The sequence below is a fragment of the Kogia breviceps genome, chromosome 2, assembly GCF_026419965.1.
Source record: "Kogia breviceps isolate mKogBre1 chromosome 2, mKogBre1 haplotype 1, whole genome shotgun sequence".
Classification (NCBI taxonomy): Eukaryota; Metazoa; Chordata; class Mammalia; order Artiodactyla; family Physeteridae; genus Kogia; species Kogia breviceps.
The window spans coordinates 8792600-8815893 of NC_081311.1; the positions used below are offsets into that span (position 1 = coordinate 8792600).

Sequence of the window (23294 nt, forward strand, 5' to 3'; positions counted from 1 at the left end):
GTCAAAAGGAACCATCTGGCCTCATTCTCCACCTGCTCGCTACTCCCTCTCCCTTGACGGTCTCATCTACACAGCGGCGCGCTACAACCAAGTCCCGTGCGGCCTCCTCCTCCACCCTGACACTGAGCACCTTCAGACGTGAACGCCTGAAGCCTCACACACGCACTTGCATAAACGCCTTCGCAGTCACACACAGTCAGCAAACGTTCACTGAGCTCCGACCGGTGTGTGCCTCACACTGACACACTCTGAACTGAGCCGGGGAAGTGGTGCTGGTGGCGCAGGACGGAGGCAGGGAGGCTGTGGCGGAGGCCGGGCGGACTCCCCTCTCCTCCAGTCTCTTCAACTGGGCATCTGCAGGATCTCTCCCACCTCGGGCAGACAGCAGTCCCACGGCACGGGCCAGAGGACCAAGACACGATCTTCCCGCCATCCCTTCAGGACATTTGGGGGGGGGCTCCCCAAGACTTCACGGCGAGTGCAGAGGCCCACACGCCCTCTCCTGGCCTCAACGCAGCTGCCAGACGCACTCCCAGGAACCTTAAGCTTCAGGAACCACCACCCACAGACGCCCCATCTCTCTGCCCTCAAGGGTGGCAATTCTTCAACTCATTCTCACCTCCCGCCCCACCCTCCAAGCCTCCGGATTGCTGCACCCCGCCCTACCCCAGTCAGATCAACAGCCCCTACCCAAGAGGAAGGTCCCTCATCATCTTTGGGATGCCCCGCACCCTTCCTAGGAATTAGGCATAAACGGGTTCCAAGGGACGGTAAACTTTCCGAGGCTGAAAGACGCTTAAAGTTTAGGTCCCGAGATTATGTCACTGCTCAATATTAAAGCGGCCCAGAGCGAACTTGCCGAGGAGCGCCATAAAAATTGATCCTCTCTTCTCTGCGGCAGTTGGGAAATAGGCTGGCTGAGCCGGGTAATAGTAGAAGAAGGCTCCCTCCGAAATGACAGATGAAGCCATAAACAAGTTTGATCTTGGAATCAAGCTTCGATAAATATTAAACACAGTCTGACCCCCCCCTTTACGCGAGTGGATTATGATATATGGCGCGTCCAAACTTTAAAATAAGGAAATACCAGAGAAAATGATCTCAATAAATTTTCTAAGTATAAACGTTGATTATGTTTCGATTTTCATTCAAGGGCCTCTGCTGTTCGTTCTTTGGTGCAAATGACATCTCGCAATAGGCTTTTGGGGAAAAGGGCTCCCTATTTGAAAAAGAGAGCCCCAGAGGTGTACAATTTATGTAATCTGCGGCTGGAAAATGAATTGTGTAATTTATTGGAAAACAGAAAGTCGTGAAGATTGGATCAGCAGAGCCGAGCCCCAACACCCCCCTCCCCACATCCATCAAGTTCCAATTAACAGCCTAACCAGAGAGCTTTAATGGGTTTCCAATCTAGTGGCCTGATAGACTCATCAATTCCTCTGGGAGAAATTAAGAAAATCGACCGCCCCTTGGCGACGCAGTGTCATTCCTTTCTGCAACTATATGTCAAATTAAAAACACAATTAAAATTTAAACTGTTTCAATCAAAGGGTGCCCTGCAACCTATGTTTCACTTAATAGAACTTTGATGAAAATCTGATGCGTGCACTCCATCACCAAGGGGGGCGAGGGCGGCGAAGGAGCTCACGAGAGAAGGGGATTCTTTCTATTTCTTTAAGACTTTAGCGCTCCGGTGAGGCACACCAGGTGACTCCACCTCGTCGCTCCTGACTAAATGATGGGCTCAACTCGCTGTCGGCGTGCTCTCGCTCGCTCGCTCGCTCGCTCTACACCTCTCCCCCAACTCTTTTTTCTCTCCGTCCACTGCAACCAGAAGGGATCCTTTTGGAACCCGGGCGACAGAGATTTGGGGCAGTTTCGCCGCGAAGACGCATCGCCTGGAGCAGCAGCCGAGGAGGGGACCTGGGCGACTACAAGGGCGCATCTCCGGGGAACTGTCCGAGGATGCACGCTGCTTGCAGCGATATCTTGTCTCTTGTCTCGGGAATTGCCCGGACACACGGTTGAAGCGCTACGGGATCCTGGAGGCAGAATGGTGGGGGGAAAGCCCTGGCGGATAACTGGACCCCAACTGCGCTGCTGTCTGAGACCGGATTCCCCAGAGGCTGTGGCGCCCCACCCGATAAGCCTCCAGGGTATTTCGGCAGGAGACGCAAGCTCGGCAACAGGCGCGTCGGAAACCTCAACTCAAGATCCGGGTCCGAGCCACTCGGCAGGGCTCCAAAGTAGAGCAGGCCCACGTATCTTTACAGCCCTTTTCTCTCATCCGCCATCCACCCACAGCACCCCTCCCCGCCTATCTGTGAGGCCAAAGGGTCAACATTCGCCCTGCACACCCAGACGGGCGCATGTGCACACAAAGGCGTGCACACCGCGATATGCGTACGCCCAGACGCGCGGATCGCTCGCACCCAGAAGGCAGAGACCGCCTGCAGGCTGGGCGGGAGGGGGTGGGCAGAGAGTGGGCGGCCAGCCGCGAGGAGGAGCCGAGGAGTGCCTCCGCCTGGCCCGGTGTAAGTGCCTGGGCGGGCGACGTCGCAAGGGCTTCCGCGGCTGTGCTCTGGACCCCGAGTGAGGATTTCTATGGCGCTCACGGGTTTTGCACCCTGACCCCGTCGCGGTGACCCAGTAGAGTGGTGGTCTTTTCCTAGCCGCTTTGCATTCTAAGTTTGGGTCGCCGGGGGGAAGAAGCCTCCTGGAGGGGTCACAGGACTCGGGGCGTGGACAAGCGCGAGGGGTGGGGCAAGATGGAGCCTTGGAGGCGGGCAGGGCGGTGCTCAGCAACGTCTCCGGTCCCCGCAGGGCCTTTGCAGGGAAGCCCAGGTGCCCCGCGCGCGCAGAGGAGTAGAAGCTGGCGTGCTCGGCCCGGGCCCAGGCAGCCCTACGACGCCAGCTCTCGCCCGAGCCCCCGAAGGTTGAAGGCTGTGCAGCCCCGTAGGCCCCCGCTGCTCTGACCCCAGCTCCCGTCGCCCGGGCTGCAGCTGGCCCAGCGCGCTCTTGCAGATGAGAAAGCGAATTCCCCCGACCCTCGTGCCGCCTCCTCCTTCTCCCCGCTCCACCCTCCAGCGCGCACTCCGGGGCTCTGGCGTGCCAGGGGACGTCCTGGCTCAGAATGAGGGCCCAGTGGCGGGGGTGGGGCAGTTTCTATCTGTCTTGCTCTTGTTTGATGTACACACACCCGCTCTATTTACTACCAAATAAAAGAAATACATCTGTGTTGCCAACAGAAACAGCTCGAGAGCTGGCTCTCTGGTCTCCCAGGGCCCGGAGACGCTCCCGGGCGCTCAGAGCCGCAAAGCCCAGCCCTGTGAGGACCCCGGCTCCGAGTGAGGCCCTGGCCCATAGGTATATGGGGGTCTGAAGTGGGATGATGCCGGCTCCCATAGTTTGTGACGAGGGAACATGAGGCATCTCTGCCCAGAGGATTTGAAGCTTCATGCCCCAGAAGTAGGAGCGCCACCTCGCTCCCTGCCCAATCCTTGCTACAAGGTTCTTCCCAGCTTGCCTTAGCCCGGGGCCATCAGAGAAAACCAGCTGCCCAGGGTCACCCAGAACAAAGTGTGCCTGACTGTGTCTGTGCTGTTGTGATGCTGTGTGATCACAATGTATATGTGATGCTAAACACATATACAGGTTGGGCCCTGGGAGCCCCTGGATATGGTGTCTGTTAGGAGGTCTAACAGAAAGTGGGGGGGGGGGCAGTGAGTGTTTCACATCACCCTTGAGGGTGAGTGTATCCTGTGTGTTGTCTGCGTGTGTGTCTGGATGATGCAGAGAGGATTAAGCCAGGAAGTGGAAGCCATTGCACTGGCTTGATTAATTGGGGGTGCCAATAGGGCAGGATCTGAAGTTAGGATAGGAGAGGAGGCTGGGTTCCACAATCTGAAGGGAGGGAAGACGAAAGGATGAAATCAGGGATGTTGGCTCAGTGTCCTAGGGATTTCTTGGAGGGCTTGAGCGGAGGTACGCTCACTCCGCCACATAGCGCCCCTTCTGCTAAGCACTTCCAGCAGTTCCTGGCAATCCCTGCAGAGGCATCGCCTAGAGAAGCACTCCTGGGGGGGGGGGGTGCAGAGACGGCCCCGGGCTAGCTCTCGGGATGTGACAGTTCCATCAAAGTGCTGTCTTGGCCTCTCCTGACACGAAGGCTCGCAGTAGAGCCTAGGATCCTTCGTGCTCCCTGACTCTTGCATTGTGAGAAATACCACAGCCCCCCAGCCGACGGGAGCAAAGCAGACGTTTCCCGCCTGGACAGGCTTCTAGGTTCATATCACCGCCAGTCCCAGGCGACGGCCGAGCCACATTCCTCCCCCAGGGCTTCACCTTGGCTCCTGGGAGGGACTCACCAGCCTAGGGCAACGGGGTCCTCAAAGGGAGGGAGAGGGAGGCTTCAGGAACAGGACAAAGAACAAACTGTGCGTGTGGAGAACCAGTTATTTCTCGACTCCGTAAAGACCAGGTCAGTCAAGAGCCATTTTCTAGAATCCAAACACAAATAAAGAAGTATTTTCTTGGCGTTTGATAACATCGTGTTCTGGCTGTAAAATCTAAGAACGTGTTTGCTGTTGCAACATTATTTTTAATGAGCTGTTATCGGCCTGTCGCGCAGTTAGTGTTGCCAACAGTAAAAGGCATCACTGTGTTTGCAGGTAACACAAGGAACAACATATCTGGACCCCGAACTTCTGTTTATTTTTCATTTGTGACACATGCCCTCGTTTTTATCCCAAACCAGAGGAAAATAAAGGGAGATCCATCTTCACTGAGGTCCAGGCGAAATTCTGCCGTAACTACACATGCCAGTTTATCTGGAGGCAGTTTCCCATCCATAGGAAACGATACTTGACGTTTCAGCCGCAGAAGAATCAATCGTGTGGATTGGGTTTGAGCAACTGCAGCTGTAAAGCTCTGGGAGAGGGAATGGGGGCGCGTGCAGGCGCTCCCCAGCGGACGCGCCCGCGGTGCGCTCACAGGGATCTTCACCGTCTCCCCTTTCTCGGCCCCCCAGCTTCAAATGGGCCCTGCCAGGAGCTGGGCGTGCAGACCCAACGCCCTAGGGCAGGCAGCCGCGCCGCGTTGGCAAGGGGCGCCCAGGCACCTGCTTCCGCCCTCCGGGGCCCGCGCTGGCGAGCAGCTCCCGGAGCGCCGCGCTCGGCAGGCCGCCCAGCCGGTGCGCGGAGGCCGGGCGCCCGGCAGGAGCTTGGGAACCGCTAGCGCTGCACTTCCGGGCGGCTGCCGGGATCGGGGTACAGGGCCCAGAGAAACCCTGCGCCCGTGAGGCTTTGGCTGCGGTGCACAGAAAAGAGTCTGGCCGGGAGGAGGCAAAGTCCTCTCGGTTGTCGCCGCCGCAGTCGGGTGGCCTCTGCTCCCCGGCACTGCACACACCATGACCGCGCCCACACCCGAGCCTCCCCGGGAGCCACAGTTGCTCCAGGCTTGCGGAGGCCTCCCTGTCCCGGAGCTGGGAGCCGCCGTCCCTAGGGCTGGTTGGCCTCCCTGGGGTCGCCCGCTCGCAGCCTGGCCTCTCCCAGCTGGACATCGCGCTCTGCCTCGGGCCGCAGCTCAACTCCAAGTTCACTGCCTTCTTCCCTCCCCCCACCCTGGAGGCAGCCGGAGCCGACCCCGCTCAGGCCCGCGAGTGCTCAGGGATGTTCTGCCCCAAAGCTCGCGGCTCCCAAAGGACCCCGCGGTCTGGGAACGGAATGCAAGGCTGCTGCCCTGAGATTGGAAATACCAGCGGTCTCTGAGCTCAGGGCTGTTGCTGCGCTCAATTCCGCAAACCAGATAAGCTCGGGTCCTCCCCGTTCCGCCCCGCATTCTTCCCTCGCTCACAGGACGTTTCAAGTACTGAAACGGTACTGGGGAGAGAGCGGATCTGGTCGCGAACAAAGCCGCCTCTGTCTCCGCCGCCTCCTGGATTATAGGGATGTGCGTCCAGGTCGGACTCGGCCATTGCAGAGGCAGCCGGAGAGCGAGGCAGAAGAGAGTTCGCAGACACTTGCTCTGGGGAAAATCGTCCAAAGTTACACACTCTGGCAACAGGAAATGCCTCGCTTTTCTTTTCTTTTTAATTAAGTCCATTTCACGACAACATTAAGTGTAACAATATTTTGTGATTTTTTTTCCCCTCTTTTTCTTAAAAAGCGACTGAATCCGGGCAGAGGTGAGGGAGATGGGTGGGAGAGACAAACTATCGCAGAACAACAGGTGTAGCGGACAGAAAGAGAACAGATTGGGTGGCAGAGCAAGAAGCCCTGAGGAGCTGAGGGTGAACTTTACAAGAAATCTGTACATTTATCAAATAAGTTAAAATTCTCCTAAATTGATTGTCCTTCACTTAAAGCGCTCCAGTATGCCTATCTTACTCCTTTGAGCATTGCTACCTATCCTTGTTTCCTTCCTTCCCCCCTTTCCCCTTCCTAATTTCTTCCTCATAAACGAATGACCGGGATTATACATTGAAGACGTCTGCTTCTCTCCGTGAAGGAAGAAGCAGACTCTCGGGAAATTTTGTTCAATATTGCACAGGTCAAAAGTACAACAGTTACTGCAGAGCACAACGGTAAGTGGAGAAGATAAAAGATAACGTTTTTTTTAAAATATTGAAATATTCTCTCAAAATAGGGAACAAAGTAATAATGGTAATATTAATAATAATTTACCAACAAATGAAATTTCCCCAATACAGGCTGCTAATAAATAAGACCATCCACACCAGGCCAGATGTGGAGTTGTTTCAATAATCAGAAGTCTGATTTGGGGCTACCTCGTCTTTTCCCTTTAAACACTTAATTAGAGAATTCATCGGTCCCAAAAAGGACAGACGAAGAGGTCAATTGCGACAGACCTCTGCCGGGGAGGGAAAAGTGGCCTGAGTCGGGGTTCTTATGAGAGCCTGCTCAGGTTCTGAAAACTGGGGAATATCTGATTGGGAGTGGAGAGGAAGAACCACACCCAGAAATCCAGAAATAAAAGTACTACAACGTGAATTTCTCTCTCTCTCTCTCTCTCTCTATCTCTCTACTTCTGAAAATAGTTCTATAGAAAATGAATCAATTAGAGGGGTTCAGGATTTGCGCTTACTTTCCTTCCATAAAAATAAAACCAAAAAGCCACAGCGCAATGCAAACTGGGGGCGGGGGTGGGGGAGGGCGGCACATTTTGCAAAAGCTTTCAGCCGAAATATTTGACCTGGGAATTTTGTCTTTTTCCTGCTTTCTCTTAATATAAACCAAAACCAAAAGTAAGAGGGGAAGCGCCTCAAATCCATTAGGGGTGAATTGCACGAAAATGCATTGCAAATACTTACAAAACGCTACCGATTGGGGGAGGGGAGGCCGGAGCCGCGCGCCGAAGCCCGGTTCCCGAAGGCCGCTGGACGTCTCTGCGCCCTCGGCCCGGCCCAGTCTCCTCTGGGGTCTGGGAAGGGGGCCGGAGGCTCCCTCCTCCTCCCCTCTCGGGCCTCAGACGGGCCGGAGCAGCGGCACGGACGAGACCACCGGGTGAGAGTAATACACGGGGTGCGGGAAGGTGAGCAGCGGCTGGCTGACGGGCACCGGGGCCCCCGCGGCCGCGGCCGCCGCGCCCTCGGCCGCAGAGTTCTCGTGATAGAGGATGGGCACCCGTACGATGCGCTGCGCCGCGGCGTGGCTCAGGTTGGCCGCCTCCAGCTCGGCTGCCAGCTGCCGCTTCCACTTGTTGCGGCGGTTCTGGAACCAGATCTTGACCTGCGTCTCGGTGAGGTGCAGCGACGCGGCCAGGCCGGCGCGCTCCGAGCTGCTCAGGTAGCGCTTCATGTCGAAAGTGGACTCGAGCTGGAAGACCTGGCTGCGCGAGAAGACCGTGCGCGTCTTCTTCTTGCGGCACGCGGGCTTCTTCTCCGGGCTCTCTGCGCCCTTCTTCCAGTCCTCGGCGCCCGGCGTCGCCGCCGCCGCTCCCACGCTCGCCCCGGCCGCGCCCGGCGCCGCCTCGCCCTCCTTCTTGCCTTCCTCCGAGTCGCTCTCCTCCAGAATGATCTCGTCCGGGCTCTTGGAGTCCAGCTCCTTGTGGTCCGGGTCGGCTTTAAGCAGCGGCTCCGGGGAGTCGCGGTCGGTGCCCGAGGCGGGGGAGGAGTCTCGTAGCAGGGCCTTCTCCGAGGCTGGAGAGAGACAGACAGACGGACGCACACACACGCACACGGACACAGCCTTCAGCGAGGCCTGGCGCCTGGGAGCGGCGGGCTCAACCCGGGCCGGCCTCCGGGCCCCAGGCCTCGAGGCCTCATCATTCCCGCGGGCCTCCTCCTTCCCGGCTGGGCCAGAAGAGGGGCGCCACATCCTGGCATCCAACCTTCTCCCGAGGAGAGGCTAGGGAGACCCGGAGTGGGCAGCCCGGCCGGTTCCTTTCTTTCCCTCAGTTCCCTCGCCGGGGGCCCGCAGAGACTCGCCTCCAGCTTGGGCCCGCCGGGGTCACTCCCTCCATCCAGGCCAGGTCCCCAGTCCCAGCCACCTGAAGCCTCCCCATTCATGCCCGAGGCCACTTCCCCGGGAAGCGCCGCGACCCGGACTCCAACTCCATTTCTTTTCTCACCAAGTGGGATTGGATTCCCTAGCAGCGCAGCAGAGCGCGCGGGCAGGCGTCGCAAGCCAGGGGACAGAGGAAGCCGGCCAAACAGCGCGTTTGAGGGTGCGGGGGTCCCCGGGCTGCGGTGGAAGGCAGCGCGGACCGGGCTGGGGCAGGCGCGCAGGGAGGACAACGAAAGTTCAAAGAGAGGTCGGTACCTTCAGGTCGTGGGAGGTGGCCGCCGGCGGGGGTCAGGGTGTAGGGGTACCACCAGGCCGGGGAGCGCTCCAGGTAGTGCGCGGGCAGGGCAAACCTCTGCGCCGGGATCTCAAAGCGGGGGAAAGCCAGGTCGCCCACCTGCGAGAGCGCGAAGCCCGCGGCGCCCTCCAGGGCCCCCTTGGCCGCAGCGGCAGCGGCGGCGGCAGCGGCGGCGGCGGCCGAGGCCGGAGCGAAGAGCGTCCGTGGGGGCGGCTGCGGCTTAGGGGGCGGCCGGTGGTGGTCTCCGTTGAGCAGGTTCTTGATGGAGAATGGGGACTCCTTGGGCGCGGGAGGCGGGGGCGGCGGCGGCGGGGCCTGCGCGCCAGCGGTGCCGGGGGCGTCCGGCCCGGGCTCCGGCATTGTCCCCTCTCCTCCGGGTCCCCGGGAGGGAGGGAACGGGACAGGCAGGCGGCCGGGCGAGCAGACGGGCTCCGGAAATCAGACCATAAACGGAACTCAACTACGGGGCGCAAAGTAGGGGGCCGCCCCGGGCGCAAATCCAACGGCAGGAGGGCGGGGTGAGGACCAGGCCGGGGCTGGCTCGCATGGGGGAGGGGTGCTGAGGGGCGGGGAGCGGCCCCGTAGCGGCACCGAGGGAGCGAGGCGGCTAGGCGGCGGCTGCAGCTCGCGGGGAGGAGGCGGCTAGAGCAGTCCCCGGCTTGGGGCTGCGTCAATCCGGCGCCGGATGCTAATGATGAAATCAAAATGTCATCCAAGTTAAATGCGGGGAGTATACGGCGATTGGGCGCGTACAATGGCAAATGGGATTAGGCAGGCGAAGGCGCAGCCGAGCCCGGGTCCCGCAGCCGCCTCCGCCACTGCCCCCTCCTCGCCTTCCCTCGGATTTTGGCGCTTTGGCTTCGGGCTATAAGAGCCCGCCTATTATTGGCTTTATATAGTCCAATTAGGCAGCAAATGAGGACAAGCCTATTAGCACAAAAGGATATTGGCTCCTGCTTAAAGAGGCACTCGGAGCGCTCCGGCGAGCGCAGGAGGCGATCTAGGGGCGCTGAGCCGGCCGCGCCCCCGGCCGGAGCGCACTGACAGCCGCCGCTCCCGGAGCCCGCGCCTCCCTCTCCCCCCTGCGGCTCGGGGACCCGCTTCCAGCCGCCTGGCCTGCGGGAGGGGGAAGGGGCGGTCCGGGCCCGCCCGGGTCACCTCGGGGTTATCCGCGCTCGCAGCTGCCTCTTCCCCGCCCCCAGGGGTACGGCAGGGGCCCTCCGCCCCCACTCAGCTGGAGAGCCACGCAGCGCCGGCCCAGGAGGCAGGACTCGGCCTCCGGCCCGCGGCGAACTCAGCACTTTCCTACCCTTTGGGGGTCCAGCGACCTCAGCATTTTCCCTAAAGCTTGCTAAAGGCGCGGCCAGGAAGAGGGGGAGTTGGGTTCCCCGCCCACCGTCTAGTCGATAGGAAGGGAGTCGGGGTGTAAGTCCTTTTGCACTGCGTCAGCCGTCTCAGAAATCCGCGTGGCCTTGGCCTTTGGCCTTGGGGAACCGAAGAGTGAGCCTTCCCCGGAGGGCGGGAGTGGTTGCGCCTCTCTGCGCACCCAGGTGTGCGCGCAGAACAGGCTGACGCCCGCGCGTCACTTGGTGGGGCGGTGGGGCAGCGGCATCTCGGCACCGACGGCCACGCTCTGCAGGGCAATCTTTTCCTCTGGTCGCCGGGACCCAAACCTTGACGATCAACTCTGAGCCCGCTGCCCCGAGGACTGCCCTTGCTCCCGGGAAGTCTCTCCGGCCCGCCTTCGGAGCTGCCTAACGCTTTAAGAGGAGCCGTGCGAACCGAAGGCACGGTGGCGTCCCCTCCTCTGTGGCGGCTTTGGCAGCGGCACCGCAGCACGTCCCGCCTGCCGTCAAGTCCCTAGAGAACGCTGCTGGACCTGTGAGCTGCGCGGACGGTTGCTCTACTCCATGGACTTTAAAAACGACTCTCCAAATTGCACGAGAAAGCCGGAAGACAGGCATCTAAGACTCTAAACTTAAGCATCAAATAAAACAGAAAGACTTGTGGGGTCCCTTCCCAAGAGACAGCTCCCTGGTCAGAGAAAGGTGGAAAAGTGGCCGGCACTCCCCTCCGCCCACTGTGAGCTTCCACACACCCGAGGTCTTTTTGTGGCCCCTTCCTTCACCATCGCCTTTTTTTTTGTTAGATCAAGGCTGCCCTGCATTGGCAGGCGCGACCGCTTTGGTTAACCAGTTGAGAAGTGGGTATGTTTTATTTTCCGATCTGGGGCTTCAGACCATCCCCCACCAGATCTCGAAGGGCACAGTTAACGCTTCTTTCACCAAACATTCACCTACTGTGGTGAGCCCTATATTGATTTGCTTTGGGAACCTGGAAGCATTGTAAATGGTACTTCCGTAAACAATTCTCATTCTCATTCTCATTACTCGCTTGAGTTTGTACAGGGCTTTACTGGAATATAAAACGCTATTCCATCCAAAAATCTGATTGGAGCCAGTTACAGCCCTGAGATTCGAACAGGGTGGATCTCACACTCAGGTTTTATAGATAGAAACAGGCTCCCAGAGAGGAGGAGACCGGGCCAAGGAGACCCAACACTGGGTGCAGGACACCCAGAAGTCATTTTCTCTCCAACTGCAGAAACAGCTCGAGGGGCCTATGTCCAAACCCGTTCGGTGGGCAGCGCCCACACCCGCCGGCCGAGCGGCAGAGGGTGTGACAAAGAGGCCCCTGCGTGTCTGTGTGTGCGCGCTCGCGTTTTGGGAGCTCTCCCATTCGAGGCAGAGGCGTGCAAAGTTGGCCAAAGTTCTGACGCGTGGAGCCGCCTTTAAGCTGAAACGAGCAGAAAAGCTGCTGGCCTCCCAGGAAAAAGAAGCGTTCAGCAGACGTCGCCGAAAAGTTCTGGCTGAGGAAGTGATCTCTTGGCTGATTGCAAGTGGGGACTCGACCCAGATGGGGAGGGGTGCAGGCTAGCGGGAGAAAAGTCCTCTGGGACAGCAGTCCCTGCACCTGCGGCGCCGCTACCGGAGCCTCACTCTCTCTGGACCCAAGTTCTCCCGGTGTCTTCCCTCCCAGGGCGCGCAGGTACGCTGGCTTTGGTGTGTGCGTTGTGACCAGGGAGAGAGGAGATGCTCAGGTGTCGGCACCCCCAGCCCGTCCCCTAAGTTTCAGGGATGCTGGGTTTGAACATCCAGAAACAATTAAATCTTTTTTCCCCCTCCCACTTCCAGAAAGCTCGTGGACATAAGGCCCCAGGCGCGGACACAGCCCTTCACTCGCCCTCTGGCGAGTAGTGTTGCCTCGGTTTACTTGCGCCCGCAACTGCATTCAAAGTCAGGCAAACAGCGCCCTCTATGGGGCATCCTCTAAACCAAACCCGTTGGCCGCGCGGGAGAAACCACCGTCCAAGCACAAAGCATTTAAAACCCCGGCGGTCTTACCCTTCCCGGCGTTGGCTTGAGAACACAAGCACTTTTTCTCTGGATTCCAGGAGAAACAGAGTGAAACACCTGCAGATCTCTGCTGATCTTTACCTGGCCACCATAGGAAATGGTCCTGTCTCTCACCCTCCCTCCCTCCTTTCCTGACCCTGTTTTAGGGCACATTTTATGTTCCCGCTTGTAACTGATCCCTTAGGTTCCCATCCTGACAGCAGGCTAGATGTGAGCTGCTGGAAGGGCGGTGGGCCTGTCGCATTCCTCTTCCCAGGACTCAGAGCACGGTTGGCCAACCAGTGGTGCTCAGTAACCGCTTGTTAATGCCTGAATGCTTGAGTGAATGAAGGAGTGAATGAATGAACGGACTCACGGTTTCCATTGCGGAGGATTTGCCTAGCTGATTAGGGTCCTTCAGACAGCCTGTTCATACCCAAAAGCAGTTTTTAAAAGGTTTAACGAGAACTTGAGGTCTTTGGTGACGCATTTTACAAAACCTAAAGGGACCCCAGCAGCGGGACCCCTGGACGGCCCCCTCGCAGGCTGATCCAAGGCAGGTGGGCTGTGCAGAGCAGGGGCTCTGCAGCGCCGCGCAGGGGGAACAAGCAGCCAAGAGGGCAGAGGGGGCCTGGAGACGCTAGTGACTAACACTCAAATTTTACCCAAAAGAATGAGGTCTGGCAAAGGGCGCTTAGGATGGCACCTGCCTCCTTATCCCCACCACACATGCACAGCACATGCACAGCACATATACGCACATGCACACATACAGGTCAGCAAGTATGAGCTCCTGGGGAGGGAGTATTTCCATATTCTCTAAAACCTCTGCTTCCTTCCACAGGGTCCTTCTTCTTGGAACAGCTTCCCGGGACAGCCCACCTGCTTATCTGTGCAATGGGAAGCACTGTTTAGGCTTCTAGCCAAGACTACAAAGCCCCCAGGCATGGAGGCTCCCCACAAGGAACACAGCCAGGGTGTGCACTGGTCCTGAGGGTGACAACTGTCCTGACCTACAGGGCCTGTGGGCAGAAGGGATAAAGGCCTGCAGCTGGGGTCCTGAGGAAACTGCCCCAGGCTGCATGTGCCCTGGCCCTCTTTCCTGGAAAGTTCTCTCCCATCTGGTTCCAGTGCTGCCAGGAATTCCGCCCAAGACCCCTCCCGTAGGCCAATGACTGTGACTCTGAGAAGATGCACAGCCCTCGGAGATGGGTCATAGGCATGCTGTCCTCCATCACATAAAATGATGTACGATGTCCTTAGAGTGGCTGCATGTCTGGCCCTTCCCTGAGAGGAAAATCCAGCCATTTTTGGATTTGTCAAGTTCCGGAGGGATCCTTATCCCGAAAAATCCACATCCCAGGAATGAACAGAGAAAATCGGGGTACACCCACACAATGGAATATCACTCCACAATGAAACGAAATAGTGATGTAGGCTACAATATGGGTGAACCTTTGAAAGCATTATGCTAAGTGAAAGAAGCCAGACGTAAAAAGAACACATATCGTATGGTTACATTTATGTGAAATTCTGCCACAATAGGCAACTTCATAGAGACAGCAAGTGAAAGAGTGGTTGCCTAGGACTGGGGGATTGAGGGCAAATGGGGAGTGATGGCTAGTGTGTACCAGGTCTCTTTGGGGCATGATGAAAATGGCCTAAACTTGATTGTGATGATGGTTGCCCCATTCTGTGACTATACTAAACCCTGTTGAAGTGTATGGTTCAAATGGGTAGATTGTGTGATCCGTAAATGGTATCTCGATCAAGTTGTTATTGAAAAATCCACCTGCCAGCAACGAGGCACAGGCACAGTCTTTCCAAAGCCTCTTGTCTTGTGAGCCCCATGGAGCTGGCCCAGTGACCCACTTGGGGCTCCCTCACCTCTTCCCACTCAGTTCCTGTTTCTGCTGGTGAAGGCAGGATGCAAGGGATACAGGAACCACAGGCTCAGTCTCCTGTGTGTGAGCAACTCTCCCTCCACACCAGAGGGGGGAGCTCTTCCCTCTCAGCCCTCAGTGGAGTCATCTGAGCTGAGCCCCTTGACCATCCCCGTGGTCCACATAGGGCTGTTGTCCTGGATGCCTCCCTTCCAGCTCCGATGTTCTTTGAGTCTGTGCTCCTTGTTTCAGTGCCTGAGGAGTGACCCGTTCTCCCTGAACCATCAATTCTCTTCTGCCACATGAAAGTGGCACAGTCATTACCATCGAGATCGGTGGAAGGATTTTCAACAGGAAGCAAGAGGATCTGATCAGATTTAAGTTCTGGAAAGGTCACTTGAATAAGTTGAAGGATTTGTCAGAGGAGGGAGGAGTAGAAAGCTGGAAGGTCCAATATCAAGGTGCTGGCAGATTTGGCGTGTGATGAGGGCCCTCTTCCTGGTTTGCAGACAGTTGCCTCCTTGCTGTATGTATCCTCATGTGGCAGAGAGAGGTCTCATGTCTCATCTTATAAGGGCACTAATCCCTTCTTGCGGGCTCCACTCTCAGGACCTAATTACCTCCCCAAAGCCCCATCTTGAAATGTGATTGCTTTGGGGATTGGGCTTCAACATATGAATTTGGTGGGGTCAGGAGGACACAATTCAGTCCATAGCAATAAGGAAGTGAGGATCTGGATAGGGTCAGAGCTGAGGGTCCCACAGGAGATCCTGTGCACCCAGAACTGCCCAGGTCATCCCAACCAGGCCTTAAATATGTGCTGCACTTTGGAAAGCACTTTCACACCTAACCTCCCACACCCTCCTCATGAGGCTATGATCAGGAATATTTAGGGACTTCCCTGGCGATCCAGTAGTTACGAGTTCGCCTTCCAATGCAGGGGGTACGGGTTTGATCTCTGGTCGGGGAGCTAAGCTCCCATATGCATCGCGGCCAAAAGAAAACAAAGCATAAAAGAGAAGCAATATTGTAACAAATTCAATAAAGACTTTAAAAATGGTCCACATCAGAAAAATCTTTTTTTTAAAGGAATATTTATTATTCCTTTTCAGAAAATAAACAAAAATATGAAGTCTCAAAAAAATTGAGCAACTTGCCTTCCTCTTCCAGTCTGCCAAGTCTTTACCTTCCCTGAAAACTCGGCTCAAATCCATTTATTAGAAATTAGTACGAGGTCCTCAAATGCTGAGTCAGGCCAGATTGAGCTGAGGTCTTTACACAGGGCTCAGATTTCTTCTGAGAGGTCATGAAAGAAAGCTCTCTCCTCTTGTTGTAGGTTATGATGGGCTTGAGAGGGAATGGGAATTCAGTTGAAGCATACAATAATAGGTTTAGAATCAGACAGACCTTGCTTTAGATCCCAAATTGGCTGCTCATGGGCTGTGTGAATTCTGGCAAGTTTTTACCCCTAAGTTTTGGTCTCCTCATCTGAACCACAGTGATGATCCTGCCCACTTCTCAGGGCAGTTGTGAGGTCAAGACGAGGTCCTGTGTGAGGAGCGCTCAGCGTGGTATACCTGCCTAGTCCACGCTCAGTAAGTGGTAGCTGATCAGAGGTTAAGGGGTGGACAGAGGGCAGGAGGGAGGTGACAGGGTGTCTTAGTTCAGGCTATCCTAACAAAAATGCCATAGTCTGCTGCCTTAATACCTCACACTTCTGGAGGCTGGAAGTCTGAGATCAGGGTTCTAGCAAGACCCTCTTCCTGCTTTATGATGGCCATCTTCTCACTGTATCCTCACGTGGCAGAAGGAGAAACTCTCTGTGTCTCTTATAAGGGCACTACTTCCATTCAGGAGGGCTCCACCCTCATGACCTAATCACCTCCCAAGGGCCCCGCTTCCTAGTTCCATCACATCTGGGGTTAGAGCTTTGACATATGAAGTTTGAGAGGAGGGGGGACACAAACATTCACTCCATAACCCAGGAAAAGTGCTTGAAGCCTGGATTTGAGTCAATCCTGGTTGTCACTGGCACCCGTGTGGCTTGTCTGAGTCACGTCACCTCCCTAGAGCTCAACTGTCCTTGTTTCCTCATCCATAAAGTGAAGGGCTGCGCTAGACAGATCTAGCTCAAAAGTGCTGAGATTTTGTCGTGCTCTTTTCTCACCTCCCTGAAAAACTCCTATAGGTTAGATAGAATTGAAAGAAGGGCACATTCTCACACTTGCAATTCATAAATGACCTTCCATGAGGCTGGTTCTCTCAGGAACGCCAGCCAGAAGGAAGTCATCCCAGGACATGAGTGCCCCAGTTTTCTTCCTAAATAGGCAGTCCAAAAGCAACGATATCTCTGAAGCTTTCTCTCTGAAAGATGTAAGCATTTTCTAAAACTCTGAAAGGGCAATAATGATTGATCAGATAAACTGATTACCTGACATATGCAGGACCCTGTGATCTGTGTGGTTTGCACGCTGATACTCCCTGTGTGTACGCTGTTTTTCTGCAACATGGGGAGACTAAAGTGCTGAACAACTGAATTCAATTTGGCGAACATGTATGGAGCAACTACCACGTGTCAAACCCCCCATAAAGGGGCACAAGCTGGACTGAGATGTGGTCTCTCTCCTTGGGAACTTTACTGGCTGGGGCAGGAGTCAGACAAAGGCCACAGATAGCTTAAAGTCAAGTTGGAACCGGATGAGTGTTAGCACAGAGGTAGAAAGCACCAGGTGGGGCTTCCCTGGTGGCGCAGTGGTTGAGAATCTGCCTGCTAATTCAGGGGACACGGGTTCGAGCCCCGGTCTGGGAAGACTGCACATGCCGCGGAGCAACTAGACCCGTGAGCCACAACTACTGAGCCTGCGCGTCTGGAGCAAGTGCTCCGCAACAAGAGAGGCCCGCCCACTGCGATGAAGAGTGGCCCCCGCTCGCCGCAACTAGAGAAAGCCCTCGCACAGAAACGAAGATCGAATACACCCAAAATTAAATAAATAAATTGTTTAAAAAAAAAAAGAAAAAGAAAAAGAAAGCACCAGGTGAGATCTGAGAAAGTGGAGGTGAATTCTGAAGAGAGGGCACAGGGGGCAAAAGGGGAGCAGCTGTCTTGGAAAGTCTCACGGTTGGGGGAGGAGAGGCAGGTGGCATTGAATCCAGGTGTTTGAGACGGAGATGATTTCAACAAGCACAGATGGGAGGAGAAGGCATTCCTGGTAGAGGGAACAGCATGTGCGAAGACCCAGAGACTTGCACGTGCAGGGTGGGGCCGACCCATTTGCTGCGCGTGGAGCATAGTCTGTGTGTGAGGAGGGGACAATGGGAGTGCGAGTTAGCTGTAAAGGGGGCTTGGGTCCAAGTCATGAGACTCCTAATGTCAGCCTAGGCCGTTGGGATATTCTTGTGGCAGTGGGGAGCCAGAGAAGGTTTTGGAGCAAAAGCGCTGTATGATCAGAGCTGCAGTTCATGAAGAGAAATCTGCCATCTGAGTGAGGCAGGTTGGGAGCAGGGAGAGTCTGGTGCCTGGGAGACCAGGCAGGAGGTTATGGCGACAGTTTAGGGGAGAGCTTATGAGGTCTGAACCAGGAAAACGGCCATGAGAATGGAAGAGAGGGGCTGGATTTGAGATTCACTGAGAAGGCAGAGCCACAGGACCTGGTAACTAATTCGACACAGGAGTCAGGGAGAGAGAAGAGTTGAACATGCTTGAGATTCCAGTATCCTGGAAGATGATCATAAATTGCTGAATTTCCACCATTCTAAGACAGTATCAATCTCGAAATGCACCATCAATTTAATAACAGTGTTTAGGAAAAAAAAAAAAAAGTAAGAAATCACTACATTAAATGTACACACTAATTGTCATTCATATCACAATTTCAGAAAAGTTAAATATAAAAGGATACATACCTTAGATCGAGGAAATACAATAATTGGGAGAACATAAGAGGAAAACCTGGTTTGAGGATGTAACAGATTAAATTGCTGTTCAAAATAAGTCAGCCGTCCATGCGAAGATTTCACTTCCTACCCCAGCGATATGGACCTTGTCCCCAGACTTGCTTTTGGCCTTAGGCTGAGGTTTGTACTTGGCCGTCCCTTGTCAGGCTTAGCCAAGCCTGATTTGCCTAGGCCAGTGGGATGGTAGCGGGCATGTTGCAAGCAGAGGCTTGAAATATGCTCGTACAGTGGACCTAGCCCTTTTATGCCATAGAGATGGAGAGAATTCCCCCGGGGTAACTGTTGTCCTTTCACCTTGGGGCCCAGACTAAACAGACCTGGGCCCAACGCCTGATGAGGAGCAAAGGCCTGCTCGACACTCAGCCTGAAGCAGAGTCACTCAGCTTGAAGTGAGTGACTATACACTTCAACTGTAGGTTTAATTCCCAGATTATCAAACCTAGAGATTAAGCCTAGTGATCAGGGCAAGCCTTTATTGAAAGACTGACATTTTTCCCATCATCCTTTCATTAAAATGTCCTGGGTGCCTCCTCTAGGGCAGGTGCTGTACTAGGCATGTGTTGAATGAATCTTCTTACATTTCTGCAACACCACACTTGAGAAAGCAGAGGTCGACCAACCGGCCCAAGGACCCAAAACCAGAAGGGGTGGGACTCTGAGATACGACCTCTGAGTACAGTCAGCCCTCTGCATCTTGGGTTTCTGCAGCTCAACCAATCTTGGATAGAAAATCTTCAGAAAAAAAATTTCCAGGGCTTCCCTGGTGGCGCATTGGTTGAGAGTCTGCCTGCCAATGCAGGGGACACGGGTTCGAGCCCTGGTCTGGGAAGATCCCACATGCCGCGGAGCAACTAAGCCTGTGAGCCACAACGACTGAGCCTGCGCGTCTGGAGCCTGTGCTCCGCAACAAGAGAGGCCGCGATAGTGAGAGGCCCGCGTACCGCGATGAAGAGTGGCCCCTGCTCGCCACAATTAGAGAAAGCGCTCGCACAGAAACGAAGACCCAACACAGCCATAAATAAATAAATAAATAAATAAAATTTCCAGAAAGTTCCAAAAAACAAAGTTTCAAGTTGCCGTTCTGCTGTAACTATTTATATAACATTTACGTTGTATTTACAGCTATTTATATAGCATTTACATTGTACTATATGTTATAAGTAATCTAGAGATGATTTAAAGTATACAGAGAATGTGCATAAGTTATATGCAAACACTCTGCCATTTTATATAAAGGACTTGAGCATTCTTAAATTTTGGTATCCGAGGGGGGTCCTGGAACCAATCCCCCATGGATACTCATCAGCCACTGCTGCCTTCCCTTATGCCCACAGCCTTATGCGCTCTCGCCCAGCAGGAAATGGACCTCAATGGGTTGAGATGCCTCCTTGCTGGGAATTGTCCTTCCCTCTCCCTCCCCATCCTCCATTCCCAGGAGCCATGTTTGTAGCACATGACAATGCCCACTGATTGGAAGTGTTTGGACATGTTTTACTAGCCACAGGCACAAGGAAGTGGAGGAAGTACGTCCGGAGAGAGAGAAGCCCAGTAGAGAGGAGATGGCCTGATCCCTGGTCACTTTCTTAGCCCTAGTCACACTCACCTCTTGAGGCCTGGCTGCATTTCTGTCTTTGGGCTCTGTGTATCCTTATAGTAAATTTCCTTTCTCTGCTTAGGCTAGCTTGAAAACTCATTCTCATTTATCTGTCAATTTGAAAAGAGTTTGACTGATTCTTTCTGAAGTGTATTCAAAAGAGAACTCCCTAGCTGCCGCATAGCACAGGGAGATCAGCTCTGTGCTCTGTGACCACCTAAAGGGGTGGGATAGGGAGGGTGGGAGAGAAGGTGATGCAAGAGGGAAGAGATATGGGAACGTATGTATACGTACAGCTGATTCATTTTGTTGTAAAGGAAAAACTAACACACTATTGTAAAACAGTTATACTCCAATAAAGATGTTTAAAAAAACAAACAAACAAAAAAAACAAAAGAGAACTCCCTAAAATATTTGTAGCATGCGTATTGAAACACTAGGAGCCAGTCGCAGTCGCGACGCTCATTGTTTCACGTGCCTTATCTGACTTTCAGCCCATGCGCTTAAAGTTTTACTCTACCATGTCGCTGATAGAGGATACTTACAGGTATGAAGCTCTACGCTTGGGATGTCATACCTCACAGGTAGCCTGGGTTCGGAGGCTCAGGGAGAATCTGCGCAGACGGAGCCAGCAAAGAGCTCCCTGGCCCATCGAATCCCCACCGTCGCCTTCTCTGTTAACCCAGCTGAGAGGCCTGAGGTTGTACAGATACCTCATGACTGTTTTCTCTCTCAGCTAATCTTGATTGTGGCATTAAGTTGTAGCCTCTATGCCCTTATTGCACAGGTGTTTTTGATCTACAAAGGGAGCAGGCCAGCATGACTACTCCAGGAAGCTTTGTGTGTGTCGGTGAGGGGTGATCACCAGCCATGCAGGAGCCTCCTGAGGTGGGAGAAGCTGCAGGATTTGGCTGGAGCCAGCGTCCCGCTGCATCTCCCTGCAAGACCGTGAGGTCTGCACAGAGGCAGGAGCGATGTGGCAGCGCCCATGACTTGGACGATCTCCCCTCTCTCCCCTGGGGACTAAGGTGACACAAAATGCTAGGGCGAGAGCATCATTTGTCTTGAGGTGACCCCAGGCCCTCTGCTTCACCCACTGCTTCATAACCTTCTCCTTCATCTGCACCACAGCTCTGCTGGGTGGGCTGCCCAGTGCGTGAGGGAGGGGCGAAGATGGAGTGCTCTGCCACCAGATTGCCTGGGTTTGAATCCTGTCCCTGCCACTTACCAGCCATGTGAATGTCGACAAAGTGCTTAACGGCTCTGTGCTTTAATATCCCCATCTGTAAACTGGGGATAATATGAGTATCTTCGGGCTTCCCTGGTGGTGCAGTGGTTGAGAACCCGCCTGCCGATGCAGGGGACACGGGTTTGTGCCCCGGTCCGGGAAGATCCCACATGCCGTGGAGCAGCTGGGCTTGTGAGCCAGGGCCGCTGAGCCAGCGCGTCCAGAGCCTGCGCTCCCCAACGGGAGAGGCCACAACAGTGAGAAGCCCGCGTACCGCAAAAAAAAAAAAAAAAAAAAAAAAAAATTAGTATCTTCCTCCTGGAGCTGCTGAGAGGATCAAACGAGACAGTGTGTGGAAAGTGCCTGCACAGGAGGTTCCAGACACTCGCTCCATAAACGCCAGAAGTTGGCAACAACTAGGATGGCTGCTACTATTTTGTCTACTTTGTAGGTGATGGCTCTGGGGCCAGAGAAGTCAAGAGGCTTGCCAAGGTCACTCAGCTAGACAGCAGTTATCCTTGGATGGGTTCCCCCAAAGCGGGCCCTCAGGTAAGGATTTCTTGAGTAAAGCAGTGTTCCCAGGGGGCCTGGGAAGAGAAAGCAGAAGCGGAAGGGAAGGAAGCCTAGCCAGGTGCAATGTCAGGCCAAGTTCCAATCCCTAGTGGGGACAGCTCCCAAGTGACAGTGGTGCCTCAGAGTGTCCTTGTCAGAGGCAAGGATGCTTGCTGAGCCTGTCATGTTCCTGCACCTCCAGGCAGTCTGGCCGAGGCCACCATGCAGGGGACACAAACTCCTAGGCTTTTCCAGAAATCTGGCCATTTGGGCAAAGTGGCTCCGGGAACCCCAAGGCAGTCGGCCGAAAAAGAGTCACGTGCTTGCAGCTGGAAGAAGAAGCACCCAAAGCAGCGCAGGGGTGGCGCGAGGCAGGCTGTGTGTGTGCAGGATCTGGGGGTCTGGCTGGAGCACCAACGCCATCCTACTCAGTGTGTGAAAGCAGGATCCCAATCTATGGCTTCTGGATTTAAGTTCACTCCTCACCAGGCCCCTCCATCCCTTAACGGACCTAATGCAGACAGACACGTTCCTCCCACGTGTGCCCTAGGGGGCCTATCAGCTGCTGCCCTGCTTTGGTGGGAACACTGAAACGAGGGAGGCCATCCCCACTTGGAGGACAAAAGAAGGCCCTCTCCTTAATCTGCTTTTTGTCCGGGGAAATTTGTAGCAACCATTTCAGTTTAAACATATGACAATTAAATCGTTAAGAGCTTCAATGCCAAATTAATTACCCAGTAGAAAAGGGATCAATTGTGTAAATATATCATTTATGTAATGAGTCCTGGCTGTGATTTAGATGTCCAGATGGGTTTTCCTTCCAGCTTCCGTCCTGAAAACAAGTCTAGCCTTTGGGCCCAGGCCAAACAAACAGCCTCTCTTAGGTCCGAAGGCAGAGCATTAAGTGGCCCAAACAGGCAGGTAGGGGCAGGTGATACGGGGGGCCGAGACTGTGGGAAAATTGGAGCAATCTGAGCCAAAATGAGCCAAGTTTGTCCTATTATTCTTCATGTCTCTGCAGAAAATTGCTCTTCAGAAACAGGGAGTGGAAGTTAAACATCCCCTTAAATGAGACTTCAGGCATGGCCCGTTCACCCCGACTCCCACCCCCAGCACCAGACGCTACAGTCCACTTGTGACAGCCTTCCCTGAACAAGGAGCCACCGTCGGGTTCCAGGACACGGCAGAGGCCCCCAAACATTAAACATTCTTGGGATCATCAGCAGTGGCCATCCAGCCTGTCGCCTGCCCACCCAGCCCAAGGGCCAGGTAGCAGTTTCACCGCGGCAGCTTTCCAGACAAGGCAGTCGGCGAGCTCTTCTGGTGGTGAAGCAATCACTGCTTCAGATTTTAAAAATCCATGCAACACTCTTTATCGAGTGCCCACTGTGTGTTCCTGTGCCAGTGCCTCCCTCCCCGACTCCCCCGGGCTCTCCACACACTGGGGTTATTCATCTTTTGGCGCTGAGCGCGGCCCCACGGCTGTCCCCAGGATGCCTGAGAGCTGCAGCTGCCCTGGGTCATCCAGTCTCCAGGGCCTGCACGGAACCCAGCACCTAGGGGACCCTCAAACGCGTGTGCAGAATGTCACCCAGACTCAGGGGACTTGGCGTGGGGAGGGGTGTCTCTCTGCACAGTCTTCTCAGCCAGGTGCCCACCACCCCTGGATCTCCCAGGGAGTCCCCCTTCTCTGAGATACAAACCCAGGCATCCTGGGCTTTTTCTAGTTCCATCCTTTCCTCCTTCCTTCCTTGCTTCCTCCCTCCATCCCTTCCTTCCTTTCTTCCTTCCCTCTGCATAGGGAATCACCCTGCCTCTACAGTCAAGAATTAGTATGGGGCTTCCCTGGTGGCACAGTGGTTAACAAT

At 54.8% G+C, this 23294-nt stretch overlaps 1 protein-coding gene across 1 annotated transcript; it reads right to left on the reverse strand.

The window, feature by feature from the left end:
* Nucleotides 1-7484: 7484 nt before the first annotated feature.
* HMX3 (H6 family homeobox 3) lies at nucleotides 7485-9180 on the reverse strand. The gene is made up of 2 exons (XM_059051891.1): nucleotides 8781-9180; nucleotides 7485-8158 (listed from the first exon to the last, which is right to left on the reverse strand). Exons 1-2 carry the CDS (start codon nucleotides 9178-9180, stop codon nucleotides 7485-7487), a joined length of 1074 nt encoding a protein of 357 aa, XP_058907874.1.
* Nucleotides 9181-23294: the final 14114 nt, after the last annotated feature.